This window comes from Stegodyphus dumicola, chromosome 4 (genome assembly GCF_044657685.1).
Source record: "Stegodyphus dumicola isolate Sdum_Otavi_A_Nest chromosome 4, ASM4465768v1".
NCBI lineage: Eukaryota > Metazoa > Arthropoda > Arachnida > Araneae > Eresidae > Stegodyphus > Stegodyphus dumicola.
The window spans coordinates 86,815,979-86,838,093 of record NC_140771.1 but is presented as its reverse complement, the minus strand read 5'-3'; the positions used below and the strand labels follow the sequence as shown (position 1 = coordinate 86,838,093).

Below are 22,115 nucleotides of genomic sequence, written 5' to 3'. Positions count from 1 at the left end.
CATTGCAAAATAGTTTTGATTAAAAGATATAACTTTATTGAACCAGTAGATATTTGTAATTTATACTCTTTAAATATTTTTTTATATGTCAATGTGAAATTTGTGTTCGTAATTCGTCTGCTGACTTATTATAATCGACAATATAATCTGAGTTGCATGCTCTGAAAGAATTATCTAAGTGCGTGTCAGTAAGTTTTGAACAAGGCTTTGAGACATTGTTGGCGAAATCAACGTCTCATAACGATAAATACTTGAGTCATAAGAATTAATCTCTTTCGCACATGATTTTAAAATAGGATACTGATTTCTGTTTACCAAGCTCCAAAATATCTTACTAGTTCCATAGGATTTTAAAACAGCATAATTTTGCAAGCTTACTATTTCTAAGTTTTCCATATTTTTAAGATGACAATAATTAAAAACTATATCCGTGGTTTCTCCATCAGTAATTTTAAAGCGACTTATGAATAATTTAAAAATAGGTTCTAAATTCGCAAAGTCAACAAATCAGGAATCAAATTCAGTTTGTAATGCAGACATAATTTGAAGATATGAGTCCGTATTAATAAGAAAACCATGAAACCAGAAAAGGTTTATGCTGCAGAAACTGTCGGAACTCAAGTGAAAAATATGATAGCAATTATAACATTTCTCATAATGCTGACGCTGGGGAATTCTCCGTGTGCAAAAAGAAATCAATTTTGTTATAGATCCTATGGATATTCGACGGTGAAGTATAGTGTATTTGTAAATTTATTATCACTATGGCTTTACTTTTATATTTGGCTTTTTATATTTTATATTTATATAAAATTATATATTTATTTTTATATTTACTTTTATATTTGGCTGTTAATGGTTTATATTCATTTGGATTTTGTACATCGTGAAGGGAAACTAACATTGAATAATGATAGATATTAGCTAAATTCATAACGTTCTTACATTATTGGCAAAAAGGCTGGAGTTCAGAATTCCTTTTTTTTAAAGTAATATATAATAAAGTTATCTTTTAAAGAAAATAAAATGACGGAAATAAGCAACAAAAGTGTTACGTTTACATTTGAAAAAATTTTACAACATTTAGCAATTTGCATTAAAAAAATTGTTGCTGAAGTCTTTTTTAAATCGAAAACTCGTATTACGTAGTTTTCTATTTCTTTTTCAAGTTGGATCATGCATCATTAGGAATACCTCGCTCCAGTTTGTTGGATTTAAATCATGAGGAAAGATTTCTTTACTACCTCTGGATGTTTAGAACAGCTCAAGAAATGGACGCAAGAAAACAAAATCTATATCTGGAAAACGAAATCTGGGATGCTCTCAATTTTGAAGCAATGTTGGCCAAAGTATGATAATAATGATTTAATTTCTCTTATGGCATAAATATTTAAACCAACAGTTAGACTATTTTAGTGATACGTTCATTATGCTGTTAATGGTCTGTTAATTTCGTAGCTAAAACATTTAAACTTTCTTGATTATACTGCGAAACATTTTCTGTATTTACTTTTAATTCCTTTTTAAACAATTGTCTTATTCCTAAAAAAACTCTTTAGTTTTAACCTCTTTTTCATTCTTCGGAATTCCACAGTTGGTTAAAATTCTATTTTCCTAACCACAACTTTATCGCTTGCCAGTTTAAAACCTCACTTTTCTCTATTTTCTAACTGTCACTGTCATTTATTAAAGAATAAAAGTTTTCATTTTCCCAAAGTAATTGCCATAAACCTTTGTTTATAAGCCGTATTAATTCTGCAGATTCAATGCAGCGTCGATGTCAGGCGTGTCTCGATGCATCTGGACAAAAACTTTGAGCATCTCCTGGAGAGGGTCATGCAAGTGATTGTCATAAATAAATGATATGGAATTGTTTTGTTTCTTGTCTTTGTATTACGTATTATTTTTAACGCCCTCTAGTGGCTCCGGATAGCATTTACGACCGTATGTGATTTTAAATCCTTGTTGTATGTCTGATTTGACATGTCATTTTGTAAACGTTTTTTGAATCATTTTGTATTATTTATCACTTGTGTTTCTCTTTCCATTAAACGATTCATTTAAATTTTATGTCATTCAAATGCCATTTAAAATTTATGTCAATTTTATCATTTGATTCATTTAAAACGCTGATATGGTTAGTTGTTTACCAATAATAAATCATTAAATTTACATTTATTAAATATTACATTGTTAATTAATTTTACGTTAACTTATAAATTTATTTCAGGTTTTTCAAAATAATTGTTGGAATATTTTAATTCTAAAACTTTTACTATAATTTTTTTGATCATTTATAAAATTAACAAGCAAAACAAAAAAATCTTTCATGTGTATACCGTATTCACATTTTTATTCTTTTCAAATTCCATTTCAGGTTTAAAAGTTCCAATTATTCGTCAGAGAAATTAAATGTTTTCTACAAATGTGTATAAAATTATACAGTTTGATTGTCTTTCGTAAGCGAAAGTCTTGATGCAAAACTTTGGTTGTACGTTTTATTCATAGTTTAATTTTTTTCATCTTCATCAGATCCATAAAAACATAAAAATGAAGTGTCTGCATAATCGGATGTATTTTTATTAAAAAACGAATTGGTAAAATCATAATCTTAGTAATTAGTAGTAAATTCTAGCTCAGTCCTTGTAACGGGAGTGCAGTATTTTGATGAAATTTCTCAATACCTCCTATTTTTAAAACTTGTTTTTAATCAAACCTCCCCCCTATTAACAGATGTTACTCCGTTATTCTACCGGGTCTGGTTTTGCAATTTTAAATCTGAAAATTTAAAAATGATTTCTAGAAAAAATAATCCTCATCCAAACCCTTGTTTGAAATTGCTATTTTTTGCGGTAATGTAACTTTGAGGTGAACATTTCGGTGTTTTTCAATTTTTTATATTCATAACTCTTTATATCTTGTTTATAATAATAATTCTTATGACTGAGACCTTAATCTTTCCTATTTACATAAAAGTTTAAAAAAATTAAGATTGATATATTTTTAAACTTTTGCCCGTTATAAAGTGTTGTGGGGTTTATTTTATTTTTCTGATAGTTGGTTTTTAGTTTGGAAACAGCCTTTCCTTTACATTCTCATTTTCTTACCCACGCGTTCCTACCAGAATAAGATTTTAGTTTCACGCTGTATGCAAAGTAAGGTAGAAACTACTATTTAAGCTAAGGTCTGGGTTACTTCAGACAGAGCATGTTCTGTCTTTCAACCACGTTGTGTCTACTAGTTAAAGCTTGCTATTTTATGGCCGCGCATATTAATTGCTTTTTGATCTACGTCGGTGATATTAGCCTAAGAGTCAATTACGCGTTAAGTATCTCTGTGCTACAGCTTCGGCTGATTATTCAACTTGGACATCTGTGAATAGATTTTGAGTAAAAACAAAAGGATATTTTAACACTTTTTCTGTTGTTGTTACTGTTCCAGTAGAACTCTCAATAAATAATAGCTTTACAGTTGTAGTTGGTTCAGCATTCAAGTAACATTAATTTAGCTAGAACAAATAGAGTATATCTCTACGTTTATCACGAATAACAGATTTTATTTCGTCTAATACTACATTCTTACCTTCATGGGTTGATAAAATATTTAATAGGGTACTGATTTCTATTTACCAAGGATTCTTGGATTTTTTACTGTTTCTTTAATAACTGTGATTAATCATTTGTATAAATAAAATGTTACGAAAAAATTGTAAATGCTTTCGAAATATCTCCCTTTTTTATCTTCAGCTTCAAATATTAAATTCCTTCCTCTGCCTGATTATTCAGGTTTCATAACGTATTCTTATGATTTGTAATTTTCTTGATACTGCTTTTATCTTCCTGTTTTACATTAAAATATTAGGCTTGTTAAATGGTTCTACAATTCGACCGTCTAGTGCTAAGTACTTGTTTGTATACAAATAATAATAATAATAATAATAATAATAATAATAATAATAACCAGTGTCTTACTAATTGCACTTCTTTTGCGGTATCACAGTTAATGTGGATATTGTTACTCCTTTCATTATATCTCCGATGTATTCTCCTTCTTGTTTGCATTCTTCATAAATTTTGCTTTAAAATTCAAATATTTTGTCCAGTATACTTAATATTAAAGAGTTAAATCTGTTTTATGTATATTCAGTAATCTGATAATAAAATTTTGTCGAGCTTTTAAGATACCGAGCTGAATAATGGGTAGTTCATATTTCTCTACATTTTCTTTTAAGTTGTTAAAAAGTTATCTTCCAAATAATCACTCAATTCTACAATTGTGTAGTTTCCATCTGGAATAATGAAAGGCTACTAAAATTCCTCAAAGTATTTAAAGCTATTATTTTCCTTATTTTCACTTATACTGCACCAAGAAACAAACAGGGCGAATCGTTTGTGTGCTACCATTTTAAAATTTTAAGCGAAGGAAAAAATTCAATCGTGAATTCTTCCAGTTTATCATTTGAATTTAAAGCCAAATAGTTCATTTATATTGAAAACAACGTTACACTAAAATCACTCGGATTTTGAGAAAAGGAATTTAAAACCTCTAAAGGCGATCGTTTTTAATTCCTTTCGGTTATGTATTTCATGGTGTAAAAACGGCAGATTAATAGATTTGCAAAAAAATTGTCATTATGTGTTATTGTTTCCTCCGATATTTTTAAATATTGCATTTTATTGTACTTCAGGAATGGGATCTACTTTTTCATTATTATATGATTTCTTTAGATTTTACGTTGTTTTACATCATAAAATTCTGCGCGCAGAAACTGAGATGCAATATATAATCCAAGCCCACGGTTTGTTTGATATTTCCACCTATTAGTGAGTGAAACGTTTAAATTATCTAGTCGAAATATTACTGCTTTGAAAATTATGATATATTTTTCCCGTATAGATCTCTACGTCAAACGAGGATAGCGCAGACCATCATTATGAGCATCACACCGTTAAGGATCTCTTAAATTCGGAAAAAGAGGTAAAGCTTTTTCATAAAATCCTTCGTTTAGCTGCGTGAATTATATTGTTAATTTTGTTTATGGATAAGGAGGAATTATAAAATCTTTTTATAAATGGAACACTATTTGCTGATCACAAATAAGATTCTGCACTTAAATTTCAATTTGACTTTAAATTTTATTTGCCTGTATTTTAATTGCTGTTTAATGTTAAGATAAAGATATAAGTGTGCAACTTTAGAGCATTTTATTAGGCCGACTGTTTTCTTAATGGGGATGCTATAAGAACAATATTCCATAGTATTAAATCATAATACTGATTCATGAGTAACCTATAAGTACCTATGTTGCATCGTCGGATATCATGAAGGCTTAAGACTATGCTCCTTAATTTTTCTAAGGCAAATAAAAGTTTGAGAAATTTGCATTAATTCAATGACCAAGTCCTTAATATCCATTCCGAAGTTATTCGAATTTAATTTTCACATAACGTTTTATAAATATATACATATGCTTAAATATCTGTGTAATGTCCGCTATCCAGCCAAAAAATATCTCGAATCAAACCAGACTCAAAGTGCTTCAAATTTCAAATGTAAAACTTCCATCGTCCACATGGCTGCACTGATATATTGCTAATGAAAGTTTAACACGTGGATCTCTATAATGGGCGTTTGTAAACCAATAAATATCTGTCATGATTTCCAGATATCATCAACCTTGTTACGTTGTTATTCTAAATTTGCTTAACTAATTTTTTCCTATCTTTATGTGAAAAATGTATTTTTCTTACATTATATATTAGTTCTGTACCGCACTTAATAAAATTATTTTCGAGCTTCAGATTTGATTTTTGCTTTAGCTTCAAATGCTAACCTTCTATCCAAAGCAAATTTTAAACCTAATAAATAAATCTTTCAAAATGTCAAACTACCAAAGATTCTGGAGTAAAAAAAGAAAAAGAAAAAGAAAGCTAATTTCTAGAATTACCGAAAAATACTATATGTTATATTTTTTATATTTGCTAAAAAATAAAAAAATGAAATATGAAATTTCACAGAGAAGAAAAGTAGACTTTCCTCTTTTTGTTAAAAACACTAAATTTTTAATCATTATTAAATTAGTTTTTTTTTTACTTTATTTTATTCAAATATTCATTTGCTACTTCTATTTGAAGAAATATTATGAAAACGTTTTCTTCGTGCAAATAAAAATTTGAAGTACTTTTCTCTTACGTTCTAATAGGTTGACTGGTTGAGATTTTTCAGTGCACTGCTCAGTGAGCAGGTTACCGAAAATGAGCACCTATTTATTAAAGATAAAAATTTCGTCACCAAATTCGCCGATTTAATGAAAAAAACGGACAAGAGGTAAGTGTTTTTTAAATTTGCTTTGTGCCTGAGGGGGGGTAGTATAAGAAGAATATACATATAAGAAGTAAAAATTATTAATGATCATAATTTTGTCTAATAAAAAAGTAATTTATACGTTTATACTAATTACTACGATTTCTGAATGAACTTGAATTGTATGTGAGTTGAATAAAAAATAAATAAGTATAATTTTTAATCTCTAGAAATGTGATTGCCACGGCAATACTTCAAGAAATAAGAGAAACACACCAGAGTAAAACCTAAAATTAAGCAAAGCAGCAGCGTTGTGGAGAATTTAATTAAGACTCTACCGGATTTGACGGCAAACAGACAGAGATCCCTCTTTATCAATTGTGAAAAAATTCTGTAAAGAAGGGACGAGCCATGGCCGTAATTATACAAAAAGCAAAACAGTACGTATTGATTATCCGCAAATCTGGTTTCAACATTTAGGAGAAATGTTAAGTTTTTGGTATACTTCCGAAAGCAATGCGGCAATAGTCAACCCACAAATGGGCATACCTGATATCTATATAAGTACACTGTAAGATCTGGCTCTTTTAACTATCATGCCAAGATATGATCTTAGTAAAAAGCCAGGCGACTTCTCAGACAGGCGTGAAGAAAACGCACCTAGGGAAAGAGTTTAAACTCCCCTTTTATTCGACTCTTATATTCAACTCTTTAACAAAAGTGCACGTACTTTGTATTCACAATAACACTGACTACTTGTGGTGGGAACTTAAGAATAATTTAACAGTAAATGGCAAAAAGCAATGCTGGACTAGTTAAGATTAACAGGCTGACTCAGCAATCGGTATCGACAATAGACTTTAATAAAAGGTCAGAAGGCGAAGCAGTAACTAAGATTAACAGCAGGAAGGAAAGAATAGCAACGTGTGCTATGCTACCGAAATCACGCTTTCTCGCCCGTTTAAATACTCTTCTTCACATTAACTTAATTTGCATCCCGGCTAAAAAATGCGAGGGGAAAAGAGGAGTTCAGAAAAGATTAAAAAAATTTAAATAATTATTTATTCAAACTAAGAGAAAACTTTTTTTTTTTTTTTTTTTTTGTAAAAGCTTAATATTTACATTTTATTCCACTGAACAGTATACATTAGTGGTAAAATTGTAAATATTAGCCACATAGATATTGTTTTTCCTGAAGCAATTTCTTGTTTCTTCGAAAACATTTCTTTTTATAATTATATTTATGAACAAAACAGTAGCATGAAGCCGTAAATACAGCCAAACAAATATTTTTCGCCAATTCACAAATTTGCCAAAGAAACAGCGACTTTTCGTGAAGGTGCTTATAATTAGAAATTACTTTCCAGTTTATTAGTTTAATTAAAATAAATTATATTTTTATTTTTAATATCAGAAGAAAATAAGAAGTACCAGTGAAAATTGATGCCTTTTATTAAATATTAATGAAATGCAAACGAAGCATATATTAATATAATTATGCGGTCATTCCTTAGGAGTAGTACTATTGGGTTTGAGCATTAAACTGTTTCGAGGAAGAAATTCTCATGCAAACTCATATGTCTAATTACAAACATAAGCAAACACATCTCTTTGTGGAAGTTAATATTTGATTACATCCTCAGAGTTCTGCACAATTCTGGTGATAATTTAAGTCGACAAGATCGTTTGATATAATTTTTTTAGGAATCTGCTTTGCTGGTATAAAGCTGTTTGCTGTTTTTGAATGAAACAACTTATAAAATCTATGGCTGAATTATTTTAGAGCTAGTAAGCGCCCGAAAATTTCTCTTGAGACCGAGGAAGAGAGATTCGAGATATTTTGATTTCATTCTTTGGTGTGTTTTGGTAACTTAAACGAATAGCCAATAGCCCTCATAACGCTTTGCTTAAATTAATTAGTATTCTTTTTTTAGGGTTGTAGCCAACTACATGATGTGGAGAGTAATTCAAGCATCATTTTCTCTTCTGCCGGAGCAATGGAAGAACATTGCTAAGTTTCATAGCACAGGAATGATCACAAAAACCCCGCGCTGGATAGAATGCATTTCTGATTTAAGCAACAGTGGCCTGGATATAGCACTTAATTCCTACTATTTTCGACATTACTCCGAAGAGGAAAACAAGGATGCTGTGAGTAGTAACTCCATTTGTTCGGGTCAGCAGCAACATAGTTTGTATGTAGTCTCACTTCGGTTATGGGATTTTTTTTTGTTTGAAAGATCAATTTGTTTGAAAGATCTTATCAATTGTTAATTGATTTGTTAGTTTATAAAAAAGAAATTTAGTTATTTTTCAAGGTAAAAATCATACTGAAAGGACTATACTAAGTCTAGTATAGTCCTTTCAGTATGCTTTATAAATTTATAATGTTTGAGTACACATATGAGGATTCGTTAGAATGTTAATTTATTCCTCTTTCGGTGTTCTCCATATATGCGTTTTTATAGTTTTATTTATAAATAATTTTCTGCTCTCTAACTGACATATTAAGCATATATGATGTCTTTTTTAAATTCTGTCATTACTCATGGCTTTAATTATTTGTTAATTAATATACATTATCAATATGCCTTCAAGCTCCCGTGCTTAAAGGTGGATAAATACCTTCTAGTGCAGAAGATATACTATCAAACATCGCTGAAGCATCTACTAGGGGTTGTATGTTATCTCTTTCTCCAATTCTTTCATTGCTGGTAGAGGAAAAGTGATAACAAAACTCTAGATTTCTCTCTTCCACGAGGCCTCTTGATTATAATTCACATACATTTTCACCATCTATTCTTAGCAGGTTGGGTCTTATATTTTAATATTCTTATCCGGTAAACTTCCTATAACAATTTTCACATAAGTTTATTGGAATGCGTGATTTGAATACAGTGTAAAATATTGATTAGTTTTATTTTCTTTCATTACTGAACTTTGACCCATCGGCTACAACTTCTGCAAGCCAACAGTGTAATTCCTATAAAATGAAAGAAACTGTAAACTTGAAAACTGATATAAACTGTTTCAAAATATAATCTTTCTTCATATGCTTACGCGTGCAGTAAAAGTAATTTTGAAAATAGATAATAATTTCCGATGCTTTTGAATGAATTCATACTATTTTATCTTCCTGGATGTAGGTGAGGCCTTTACATGCATAGATGGGTTTTAAACGATTAAATAACATATTAGCTTCAGATTTATAGTAGTTAATATCACATTTCTCTTGAATGTCTTTTTTTCCCCAGGAGTTGATGATAATTTCTAACATGAATGAAGAATTCTTAAATATTCTTGAGACCGAAAACTGGATTGATGAAACAATTAAAGATCTCGTAAAAGATACTGTAAGTTACATTTTTATCTCTTTCTTATATCTTTTATTTCTTATATCTTATTTTCTGTTACTTTCCTAATATGAACGGAAGGATTCCTTCCTCGGAGCCCTGTTTTCAATCACCTTTAAATGCCAGGGTATTAATTCACGTAATTTAAATTTAAATCTTTGAAAGTGCCAGATGAAAATTATTTAGACAAAGGCTGATAGTCTATTTTTGATCACCCTAAACTTTAGTCGTCCGTTCGAATTCGGTTTTCTTGTATTAATCCATTAAAGAATGATTCGAAGATTTGAATGTCCTTCCATTATATTGCAATATTTCAATCACATGTTAAAATAGTAACTATGCTTATAACGATCCTTCAGCCAAGCAACGTTGCCATTTCTGTATGCATTTTTATTTATTTATTTATTCTATTCCAAGTTTCAACGGTTTTTGTAAACAAACTTGATATTTTTTGCCTTAAATTCATGAGTTTGTTAAATTTGCCAACAATGCCAGAAACTGCAATGAAATTTCTGCAGGAACCCAGAACTTCTTTGCGAAATTTCTAATGAGATGCGTTTGGCATATAGAGGGTGTTACCGGGGTTTGCGGGATGTCGAGTCACTGCAATTCTCTTGATGTTTTTCTAAGAGAAAACAGATCACTATGTGTACGTGGGAAAAAGAATAGCGAAAAAAATTTACAGAAAGATTTGGAGAAGATTGTTTTTTTTTTTTTTTAAATTTTTTTTTAAGTATCATGTAAACTTTATTTATTAATTTGTATTTTAAACTGTTTTAGTATGTTTTTTTTTCATGTGTTGATAATGTTTTCTGTTAAATAACGATAGTTTGGGAATCTTTTAAAAATGCTTAGTAAATCAGTAATTTTTTCCGGATAAGTACTTCTTACCTTTTCATCTGTAAAAAATCACGAAACTGCTCCAAACTAGCTGTGTTAATAAGTAAGAACAAAAATCTCTTATTTTTTTATTAAAATCTGCAATTAAACTTTTCACGTACGTTGAGCTGGATTACAAAATAAGGAAAACACGAGAGAATAGTTGTTTCATAATAATTATTTGTTATGCGAAAGTTGAGATTTACACAACAACAACTGACTATTCAAAATCTTCAGCTGCTCCAGGGTGATTTCTCAAATAAGGGAAAAGCTATGCTTCCTTTTTAAACAGCTCACATCTTATGAAGGAAAATGAATTCAAGAATGGCTCGCAGTTGACTTATATTCTTACTAGTTTATGTAACGTTCAAAACTGTCTACTTTTTACAATACTAACCGCTCGGGTCTAAAATACATTCCTGTTAAAAAAATAAGCAACAAAGGCAAAAGACGGAGTAAAACAAAAACTATTGAATGAATATGCGTGAAATTGATCCAAGAGGTTGGTGGGCATTACTAGACCATATAGCAGGGAATAAAGCAAAGACATACAAAAACACATGTATTAGACTATCATATCGCGAAAGACAAAACGGGTTTGAAGACTGTGAACTAGAAACATCACGCTAATAAGGAGTATGAGATCCTCAGGTGAAACGCATGCTTGACAGCGTCGAGAGAAGCTAGCAACAGTGTTCGTTGATCACTTGTTGTTGCATTAGCACCCATTGCTCTACTAATGGATGTCGAAGCCAGTGGAGGGTGCCTGTTGAAACAATGAGACCTGTTACCCATCGTTCCAACATATCCCACACATGCTCTATGTGATTCAGGTCCAGTGATTTAACAGGCAACTGCAGATGTGGAATGGTTTCACTCTCCAGATATTTCCACAGAATTTGAGCTCTATGCCGACGGCATTATCGTCCATAAATATAGCGTCGGTACTCATTGCAGCGATAAAAGGGAGCGCATGTGGATGAAGAGTGTCGTCACGATATTGGACGGTTGATACGAAACCATCAGAAATCACGTAGAAGTCGGTGCGACCGTTCGTTGCTATCCCAGGCCATACAAGTAAGCCTTCTCCTCTGTAACTGTCTCTTTCGACGACGTTACGCGCCCGATAGCGTGTTCCTGGCTCTCTCCATTCCATTGCCCTTCGGGAATCACTCTGGATGTTATCTCAAGACTGCATGACACTACTGCTCTGGTTCCCAAATGCGTTGTTCATGAGCCCACTTCAATCGCGCTCTGGTATGCAATGGCGGGATAAAAGAATACAAACCAAAATTTGTCGGGCGTACAGTCCACCTTCATGCAGTCGACGCGACACAGTTTGGCGGAATACGAGCCATCCTGCAGCAACAAAGAGATGCGACGCCAGCTGTCATGCTGTTAGTGATCTTTCACATAGCAACAGGATGCGATCGTCTGCAGTTGTGTTAATCATCTGGCGTCCAGACCCACGTCTTTTACAGGGTTTTAGATCTCTTTGGTAACGATTTCACAGCCTGCTAGTGACACTACAATGCACATTCAGTTCTTTCGTAACAGTGTACAGTCTTGCACAGCTGGCAACATCCCAACAATCCTCCAACGCATTTCATTGTGCAAATGCTGTCTCCGGTTCATGCGTTCCTATGTGGCTATCTCGGATTACACAGAACTATCGCTACTTGCAAACTGATGTACAGGTCTGTCTTGGTCCTTTTTAAGGCGTTCATTTCAGAATTGCGTTTTATGCTAATTTTGGATGCCCATTTGCATTCGTTCCAGTTCCTGTTGCAGTTGTAGCCGCTTCTAGCTTGCTGAATATGTGAGCTGGATACCAGCTATCGTAACACATGAGGAATGTGAAACAACACATTTTACAGAATTATGCAGTTCATAAAACATAAAACAAATATTTCCCCCAGAAAATAGACCACTATTTAGATAATATTTTCAAGTATATGTCCGGTTAAACTAGCAGAAAGTTCTACAAAAAGTAGGAAAAATATTTAGAATGCTTGAGTTTTCACAATATGGAGTTTTCATAACAATTTTAAATCCTATGTAGGGTAATTTTGGTTTTCATTGAACGCAAAAGCTGTCAAAGGGCGCAAGTGCTGATCTTCTTGCAGAATTTCATAGCTGAAGAGATTGAAGTGATTCATAATGTTGCAATCTTGTACGTCCTAATGGGATTGTTTATTAATCTTGCAAGAACTTCGCCGGGGATTCTTCTTTGATGTCATCATGCAGACATTTATTCCTTCCAAAAAAGTGGGCATCTGTGCTGATACGCAGGCATCTGTGCTGATACGCAGGCATCTGTTCTGCACAACTTGGAATTTAATAAGTTCCTGGTCAGTAAGTGTAGTCCAGACCAGTGAAGCTTAAGTCATTATAGGCCTAATAACAAAAAGATAAATGAGTCTCTTCTTATCTAAACCCAGTGAAGAGTATTTTCCAATGATGGGATAAAGACATTTAAAGATTTTTAAAGTTCTATCTCTCACGCTATTAACGTGGTGAGTCCATGTAAGGCGATCGTTAAATATCAGGTTGTTCGGAAAATAATGCAGGTTTTTGCAATTGTTCATCTTTCCTGTACATTTTTAGCAACAAAAATATTTTGAATTACATTGGTCTATATATCATTTTGAAGCTCTATTTTTGCTTTATATTTCTATAATAATCATTTTGTTCCTAAATTATATTCAAAAATATTTACTGGGTGTTTTTATTTAGATGTCAAAACGGGATTTTCTGCAAATTTACTTTTATGAGAACAAGCTAGGCCACAGCGCAGCACAAACGGCTCGAAATGTCAACGAAGTATGGGATGAAAAAAGTGTTAATGAATCTACAGTTCAACGGTGATACCAAGAGTTTCGTCGTGAAGAATTTGACCTGGAAGATCAAGAGCATCGTGGACACTCTTCAGCTGTTGATGAGGATGATTTGAAGACTTTAGTTGAAACAAAGCCGTGCATAACTGTTCAAGAGCTTGGCGTAAGCAAAACAACGATTTCTGATCGCTTGAATTGTATAGGAAAGTCAAAGAAGCTCGATAAGTGGGTGGCTCACGAATTGAGAGAAAATTTAAAAAATCGCCGTTCTGAAGTGTCGTCTGCTCTTCTTCTCCGCAACAAAAACGACCTTTTTCTTGATCGACTTGTTACATGCGATGAAAAGTGGATTCTCTCCAACAACGGGCGACACTCATCTCAGTGGTTGGACCGCGGTCAGACACCACAACACTTTCCAAAGCCAAATTTGCACCAAAAGAAAATTATGGTGACTGTTTGGTGGTCTGGCGCCGGTCTCATTCACTACAGCTTCCTAAATCTGGGCGAAACGATTACGGCAGATAAGTACTGTCAAAAAATGAACGAAATGCACCAAAAATTACAGCGCCTGTGCTCGGCATTGGTCAATAGAAAGCGGCCAGTTCTTCTCCATGACGATGCTCGGCCGCACGTCGTGCAACTTACCCTACAGAAGAAATTGGACGAATTGGGATACGAGACTCTTCCTCTCCCCCCATATTCGCCTGACCTCTCGCCGACCGATTAACATTTTTTCAAACATCTGAATAACATTCTGCAGAAGAAATTCTTGAGAAACTAAGACGAGGTCAAAAGCGCTTTTGACAACTTTATCGCGTCCAGAACTCCAGAATTTTATTCTACCGGCATAAGTAAACTTATATCTCATTGGCAAAAATGCACTGATTCAGCTGCTGTTTATTTTGATTAATAAAATTGTTTTTAAGTTAAGTTATGATACTTTAAAGATATAGGTTAAAATCCTACATTATTTTCCGGACAACCTAATAATATTCCAAGGTATTTTGCTTGAGAGACGACAGGAACAAGTTTAATGAAAGACATAAGTCCTTTCTTGAACAGAACGTTCCTTTTTAATTTCTGAATAATCAGAAGTTGTGATTTCTAGGTGTTGATTTGAACTTTCCACTATGCACACCATTTTTCAATTTGGGGAATGAAGCTTTGAAGTTTGCAGACTGCATGATTCACATTTGCGGATTTCACTGCTACGGCGGTGTCATCCGCATAGAAGGCTAAAATAGAATTAGTTTGCTGAATTTGTGGGAAGTCTGCGGCATTAAATAGATACAATGCAAAGAGCATACAAACACACAAATATACAGGGTGTCCGAGTCAAATGTACCTGATTTGGAGAGGTAGCTCTACTTAAAAGAGAATTTAAAAGCATAAGAAAACTGTAAAATTAGGTACCCATACTCGCAAAGTTTTATTAAATAAGCAGTACAATTCCACGTGAGTTACCTTAGTAGCCCTGAGAATGTCCAACCGTAGTCCAGTTCCAGTCATGTCCGGTGTAGAATTTCCTGAGTCGGAGTAGCAATAGCCACGGTTATGGAGGCATGAAGGTTTTCAATATCACGGATGTTCCCTGAGTAGATTTTGTCTTTCATGTAGCCCCGAAAGAAGAAAAGTCACGTCGGGAGATCCTGGTGGCCAGGCAATTGGGGCACCGCGTCCTATCCATCGGTTAGGGAAGGTTGCATCTAAATATGCCCGAACATGCTTACCCCAGTGAGGAGGGGCCCCCATCTTGTTGGAAGATAACAGTGGGTTGTAAATGCTGCATTTGAGGTGTAACATGTTCAGGTAAATGCTTGCCATAACAGACGTCTCAGAAAAGAAAACTTCTTCTATGACTGTATCATACGATAGAGAACACCAGACACTGATTTTGGGGTTACTCCGGTACAATTCGTGTAGTGAATAGGGATTTCTGAGCACCAAATTCTGCATTTGTTCTTATTAACGTTGTTGCTAACATAAAATGTAGCTTCATCTGATAAAAAGATGCGGTTAAAAATCGTGTTCAGTTTGGATGCGAGGTAACATCTTCAAGCAAATACTGCACGGTGCCCATCATTTGGTTGCAGTTCCTGCATAATCTGCATTTTATATGCATGCATCTTCAATTTTCGATGCAGCACATCATGAATAGTTGATCGTGGCATAGATAATTCAGAAGCTTATCGACTGACAAGGGCTCCGAACGAAAGCTTGTTGAACATCTTCCACCCGTGAATCAAAATGTGAACGCCGATCACCTCCGGACTTTTTCCGTACACTTCCCGTTTCGAGAAACGTTTTCTGTCACTTTTTTATGCTCTTAGCCTTGGGTGGATTTCTTTTGTAAATTGTTTGAAACATTATTTGCGCTTTTACTACGGATTTGTGTTCTGCATAGCACACAAGAGTGTGTGCCTTATCTTGCGGTGAAGCCATTTTTCATTTGTCGGCTCAGGAAAAGCGCAGGTGCGTCAGACGCGAGAAAAAAATATTGTCACGAAACTCTACGAATTCAGCTCCCACATGCGGCCAATATCGCCTTAGTAGCGCTAAAACTTTGCTTTTAATCGACTATTCAAAATAGGTACATTTGATTCTGACACCCTGTATATATTCTTCGTTAATTAAAATAAAAATGAAAACGATTCGCATTGCTTAAATTCCTTGAAAAAAATTTTAAGGTAAAAGAAATTGTTCTTATTCAGACGTTTGCTAGAAAATAATTCACAGTAAATTAATAAAAACAGTAAAATGTAAACTATAAAATAGAATGTTTTTTTATTTGTATTTCTCGTGTTTAATGAATGTTTTTTTATTTGTATTTCTGGTGTTTAATTTCTGGTGTTTAATGAAAAGTTATCTTAAAGTGTTTTGACTACCAGATATTAAATAACATTTTAAGAATATTACTGATTTGTAGATTTGAACAATTTAAAATACATCTGATTAATTTAGATGTATTTTAAATTGTTCAAATTTAGTTGACCGTGAACGTTGGCGCCATTTCCGCCAACTTTCACGGTCGAAGGGATAATAGGTTAAATACCAAAAAAAAAAAAAAAAACAGAATGCCTCTGATAGTTTCAAATTTTGACTTGAATGCAGTTTCTAACTTCAATGTAGTCTTAGTATACAATTGTTTTGATAGCAAAATACTAATATATTTATTTCGTAGATGAACGTCATAGAACATCATATTGGATATCCAAATGTTCTTCGGAATGATGATTTAATTTCTAAAATATATAAAGATGTAAGTAACTTAATATTTCTGTAAATCTTGCGTATAAAATTTAACGATTTTTGAATATTTTAACCCTTTCAATATTTTAATCAAAATTTATTTCATAGTTAAAACTTAACGGAGACAGTTATTTTGCCAAAACTTTACAATTGCGCCGATGGTCAACTCACTACTACTACTCTCGGTTTCGAAAACCTTATGAAGAAATTGAGTACGTAATATTTTAAGTATTAATTACATAATTATGTTTTTGCAATTATAAATTTAATGCGAAGCAATGTTTTAAAATGATATAAACAATGAATTGAAATTACTAACAGGAAAGAAAAAAAGAGAAGAAACTATTTTACTCAATTATATGTTTATATTTTTGTTAATTTAATAATGTGTAAGAAGTCAGATTTCGTAATTTTTATAAAGTAGATTTCTTTAAAGTTAAAAGTGCCAGAATATGAATATTTGCGCAATTTAAAACACTTTTGTAACAGGAAATATAAATTTTGTAACAGGATTGTAACAATTTTTTGTAACAATTTTTGTTACATGAAATATATGTAATAAAACGGTTTGATAAAGACTTCAGTGGACGAGTAATCGCTCATTTATTAACTAAACTAATTTTTAGAAAACAAATTATGCCTTAAAGTTTATTATATATAAAATATATATTTCTCTGCAGACTATAAAGGCATTTTTGCAAAAATCATCTTTTTTTTAAGCTTTCCATTCGGAAACTTATAGTTTAATTTTTAAATACACTAATATCTTTTTCTATTGCAGTTGGCTAAAAGATAGGGTACGTTCTGCAGACGTAGCAGCTTATGTACCCTTCTCGAGCAGCATTGGTAAATACATTTTTCTTCTTTATTTCGTTACTGTTATATTAATAACCTGAAATATAGCAATTTTAAAACATTGAAACGTTCTTATAGTAATCAGAAGAGTAACTGAATGCGTAAATTAGCTATGTTTTCGCCATTAAATTTAATATTCTGTGGGAAGAGAAAAATACTGTATTTTTCACAGTGAACAGATTTTTCGAACTAAAATTAACCTATTTTTAAGATTTCCTTACTAAAAACTGAAAGTTCTATGTTTTAAAAAGCGGTGGTTCTCCCATTCTCAGAGCTTGAGCATTGCAAGCTTTTGTACGAAATGATAATTTAAACAGTAGTGTAAATTTCAAAGTCACACACAGCTCTTGATAATTTCTGAATATGTTTTGCTTAAAATAAAATAGCAAACTTGTATTTTAAGATTCTATTTGCCTATCTGTCACACAATAATACAGTATGCAACTAAAGCATAAATAACAAACTTAAAATATCACGAAATCTTACTTTTATTACCAACACGAAATTTAAAGCAGCGTTTCTAAAACTGTGATCCGCGGAGCACAAGTAATCCTCAAAGTCTTCCTTTGTAATCCTCCAAAATTTGCACAAATATTCTGTTATTTGTAAACGAAATTAACAAGCATTGACATTATTTCTTGCCAGTAACATATGAGCGGCATCTGTTTCAGATGTATTCTCAAATCTAAATGAATTAAATCTCTGTTTACAAGGCAAATCTTTGACGGTTGTCAAAGTTCATGAAAAATTAAAGGGATTTGAAAGGAAACTGGATTTATGGGTTAGTTATATGAAACAGAGAAATATTTCGTCATTTCCAAACTTAGAATAACATTTTACAGGGAATTGTACCATTATTGAAAAGGAATTAATCAACGACATATGTTCGCATCTCGAAATTCTGAATTTGAAATCCGTTTTCTATGTGGTAAAATATAGTGAAATTTTATGGGTTCCTCATCCTTTTCATTGACTTTGAAAATAAAAAAAAACTGTTTATTATATGAAACAGAACAGTTAATTGACCCCTCTAATAAGAACAGACTTAAAATAAAGTTCCAAGCAGAAAGAATAGTTCATTTCTGGACCTCATTTCTCGAAAATGGAATGTAATGAAACTGTACAACTGTGCCTTAAAAACTGTAAATCAGTTTGCTAATACGTACGCGTATAAGAAAAGGTTTTTCTAATTAACTCAAATAAATCAAAAGGACCGAAATCGGTTTGATGTATGCTATAGTCTTACACTTAAGCTTACCAGCTCACATGGAAACGGAGAACAGCTGCTCAAGAGTCGTCAGGCTCATCCTTGTCATTAATATGAGTACCAAAATTCATTTAATTTGTAATTAATAAAATAAAGAGTATCCAAATTATAATATCCATAAATTATTAAAAGAAAATTTAACATTTCTTCTAGACATTTAATTAATTAGTACCCATACGAAATTAAATGAACTTAAATTGGTTGTGCTTTAAAAATGTAAGCGTATTATTATAAATATCTACTAAGAAATTTGCTGTTGAAGTGGGCAACGGTGATGCGGTTCGCAGAACATTATAATTTATAAAAGTGGTCCACACTTAAAAAAAAGGTTTCAGAAACGCTGTTTTAAAGTATCAAAAATATTCCGCTTATCACTATAATTACAAGTTGAGTCATTTATGATCTAAAACAACGTTCTTTGCTTTGCAACCCGAAACCATCCAAAATGATTTTCGTGACCCAAAACGATTTACTTTAATTACAAAACGATTATCGCCAATTTGAGGTGACTGTTCTAGAAAATGTTATAAATTAGAAACAAACAATGTTAAACATTATTTTGTTTCTAGACAAGAATATATTCATATTTTTCCTTCAGTTTTAATAGATGCAGAAATAAGTGGTAGCTCGCTGTGGAATTGCTAAATGAATGAGAAAATAAATCTTGTAACGAGAAATCTTGCGAAGATATACATTTACGAAGACTTTGTGGATCCAAAAAAAATATTATTCTGGGTGATATAAAAAAATATTTTTGAAGGAATCTGAAAGGTTTCAGATTTTAACGGTCGTCCAAGCGAGCGTGTTTTTTATGTTTTCTTTTAAACTATCGCTGAGATCACAGGCTACGAGTCTGCTGCTGCATTTACTCCAGCTAACCCATTTCTTTTTCTCATTTTAGTTTTAATATCAAGCATCATTTTCTTCGCAATTACGCCGTATGTAATTCAACAACAAAGTTATAAAAGCAGCATAGCCTTTAGGATTCTCGATGCAGTGTTAAGTGTTGGTATACATTTTTTCTGTGTTTTTTTTTTTTTTTTTTTTTTTTTTTTTTTAGTTTTTTCTCAGTTTATCCTATCAATGTGCATTTTTCTTAGTAAGATGACTAAGAAAACTTATTTTTTGTCTTTTTTATTATTAACATTTTAAGTGTCAGCTTCATTTATTAGCCATCACATTTTTCGAACTTACGCTGTATAAAATTTAATTCAATAGCAGAATCGCAAAATATTAAAAAACAGCATATCTTTAGAAATTCCGATAGACAGTTTCGCGCGCTGGAGATAAAAATATTTTATTCCGTACAGTGTTGTCACTACTGGCTTTCAAATGTTTGAATTAATTAAATTAATCAAACATTCTTCAGAGTTTTACGAAATATGAAATAGATAATAAAACCAATTCGAAATTCAAAATTCGAGCTTCCACTTTTTTTATGTTTGGATGGAGGACTATGTTATTCAAAATTGGATGAATCTATAGGTATCGTAGTTTTCTCACAAAACGAGAAACATAAATACGTTCATGCAGATTCTTCATTATTTAATTTATTTAAACCTAATACAGGGCGGTAATATTTGGTGGCAACAATTTGAAAAATGATAAAACGCATTTAAGTGTTTTAACACAAAATGCCATTTTCAGACTAATATCCCATTCGGGACTAGCATCTTTTTTGAGTTAAATATCAAAATCATTTAGCTGCTTCTCCATGCTATTATTTATTCGCTAATTTAAATTTTACCCTTAGGATTTGGCATTGTTCAAATTGCATTACCATCTACGCTGTAGTTCAAATGGCTAGAAAATACTTCTATTGTGGAACTGGCAGAAGAACTTAGAATAATGTACAATATCTCCCTCAATATGTTAGAGAAAGTTTCTGAAAAAAATTAAATATATTCGAGTGATTTTCACCCCTTTCGGTGCCTTGGCAGAACGAGCTCCCGTTAAATTTTAAAATGGGTTTCATCCACTTAGTGATTGTTTTCTTCCTACTAACAAAAGTAAAACCTCGCAAATTGAATGCGAAAGTCAAGCCGAACATTGCCTTTGCTTGTGTTGAATGGAAACAGAGTGACAGCGCGTTGTGGCTCGCTTTTACTCTGCATCAGATAAAAGATTGTCTGGAACAACAAAAGGATGATAAGAAGAATCGAGATGGTAGAATGGGATATTTCACTTAGCCGCCATCAGTCGGCGAAGAAAGATTTAATGAATGAAAATAGATAAGCAATGTGAAAAAAGTTGGATCACTAAGGTAGTAAGTTCTTCAAATAATTAACAAAATGTTAGGTAAGAATAACCGAAGGATATGTGTTTTTCTCTAGGAAAAGGTGAGCATCGCAAAGAACTAATACAGCTCCTAAATGTCGAACTTTACCACAGCCTAATACAAGAATCGGCCTATCATAGCGAAGCAAACTCAAATTCACATTCAGTCTGCGATTTCGCTAAATCAGTTGCATTCTGTAATTAATTATTCATGAAAGATTTGAGGCCTAAGCAGTGGTAGAAATAACTAAGAAAATAAACGAGATTCAAGTTATTGGGAAATAGAAATGAATATAACTTATTAGGTACTGTAATGTACTAAGTATTCTTATTGAAATGCAAGTTTCTTTTAAACAATTAATATTGTGATAGCTACCTGTAGTTTATCCACAACTACGTTTTCTATGTTATATTTTTACCCTGACTCGTCTTTCGGAAATTAAATGATTTGTATAAATTTCCCCTCTCGATTTTCCGAACATAAAATTAATACAAAAGGCGGGGAATACACGAGGAAATATGGTATGGTTTATGAAAACCGAAATGTATTCCTTCGATTACGGGAAATTTTCAAAACGCAAGCTGTAATGTATTCTTCGTGACGTGGGTTTTAGATACATGTTCTTTAACATGAGCGTGACGTTATGTGTGCATCTGATATAGCATACGTTGTAATAGGACAAAGCATACGTCACATAGTATGCTTTGTCCAAAGGTACAAGCTTTGCTTTGAACAAAGCATAGCATATGACGTAGTAGGTAATATGACAAGCATTTTATTAGGACACGAAAAAAAAATCTAATCGTTTACATAAAATAGTACTATATTATTACTTCTTTGTACGAAGTAAATGAAGTATTGTAATCATGAAGAATTTCGGTTCAATGAAAATATCCATTTTGACCGCTCTCGAATCCATCTGAACGATGCTTTTGCGTGACATCTGTATGTATTTACAAAATAAAGGTCTCTTTTTTCCAAACGGATTAAAAAAATGGATTTAAAATGCATTCAGAAGACATTTTTTCGTGACATCTGTACATACGTACACTTCGGGAAAATAAAAAAAAAAAAAAAAAAAAAAAAGGGGACAG

The 22,115-nt window shown here is 32.3% G+C and overlaps 1 protein-coding gene across 2 annotated transcripts in view; it reads left to right on the top strand.

The window, feature by feature from the left end:
* LOC118182595 (neprilysin-2-like) overlaps positions 1–22,115 on the top strand; it is an 84,321-nt gene that overhangs the window by 46,556 nt on the left and 15,650 nt on the right. Inside the window, exons 6-13 of one of the 2 annotated variants that reach the window (XM_085815149.1) lie at positions 1,170–1,349; positions 4,897–4,977; positions 6,203–6,327; positions 8,238–8,454; positions 9,558–9,656; positions 16,554–16,631; positions 16,730–16,833; positions 17,403–17,467. In XM_085815149.1, coding sequence (XP_085671275.1) covers positions 1,170–1,349; positions 4,897–4,977; positions 6,203–6,327; positions 8,238–8,454; positions 9,558–9,656; positions 16,554–16,631; positions 16,730–16,833; positions 17,403–17,467 — 949 coding nt within the window. Of the gene's footprint in view, positions 1–1,169; positions 1,350–4,896; positions 4,978–6,202; positions 6,328–8,237; positions 8,455–9,557; positions 9,657–13,271; positions 14,258–16,553; positions 16,632–16,729; positions 16,834–17,402; positions 17,468–22,115 lie in introns of those variants that run through there. The other variant, XM_085815150.1, reaches the window with a different exon arrangement.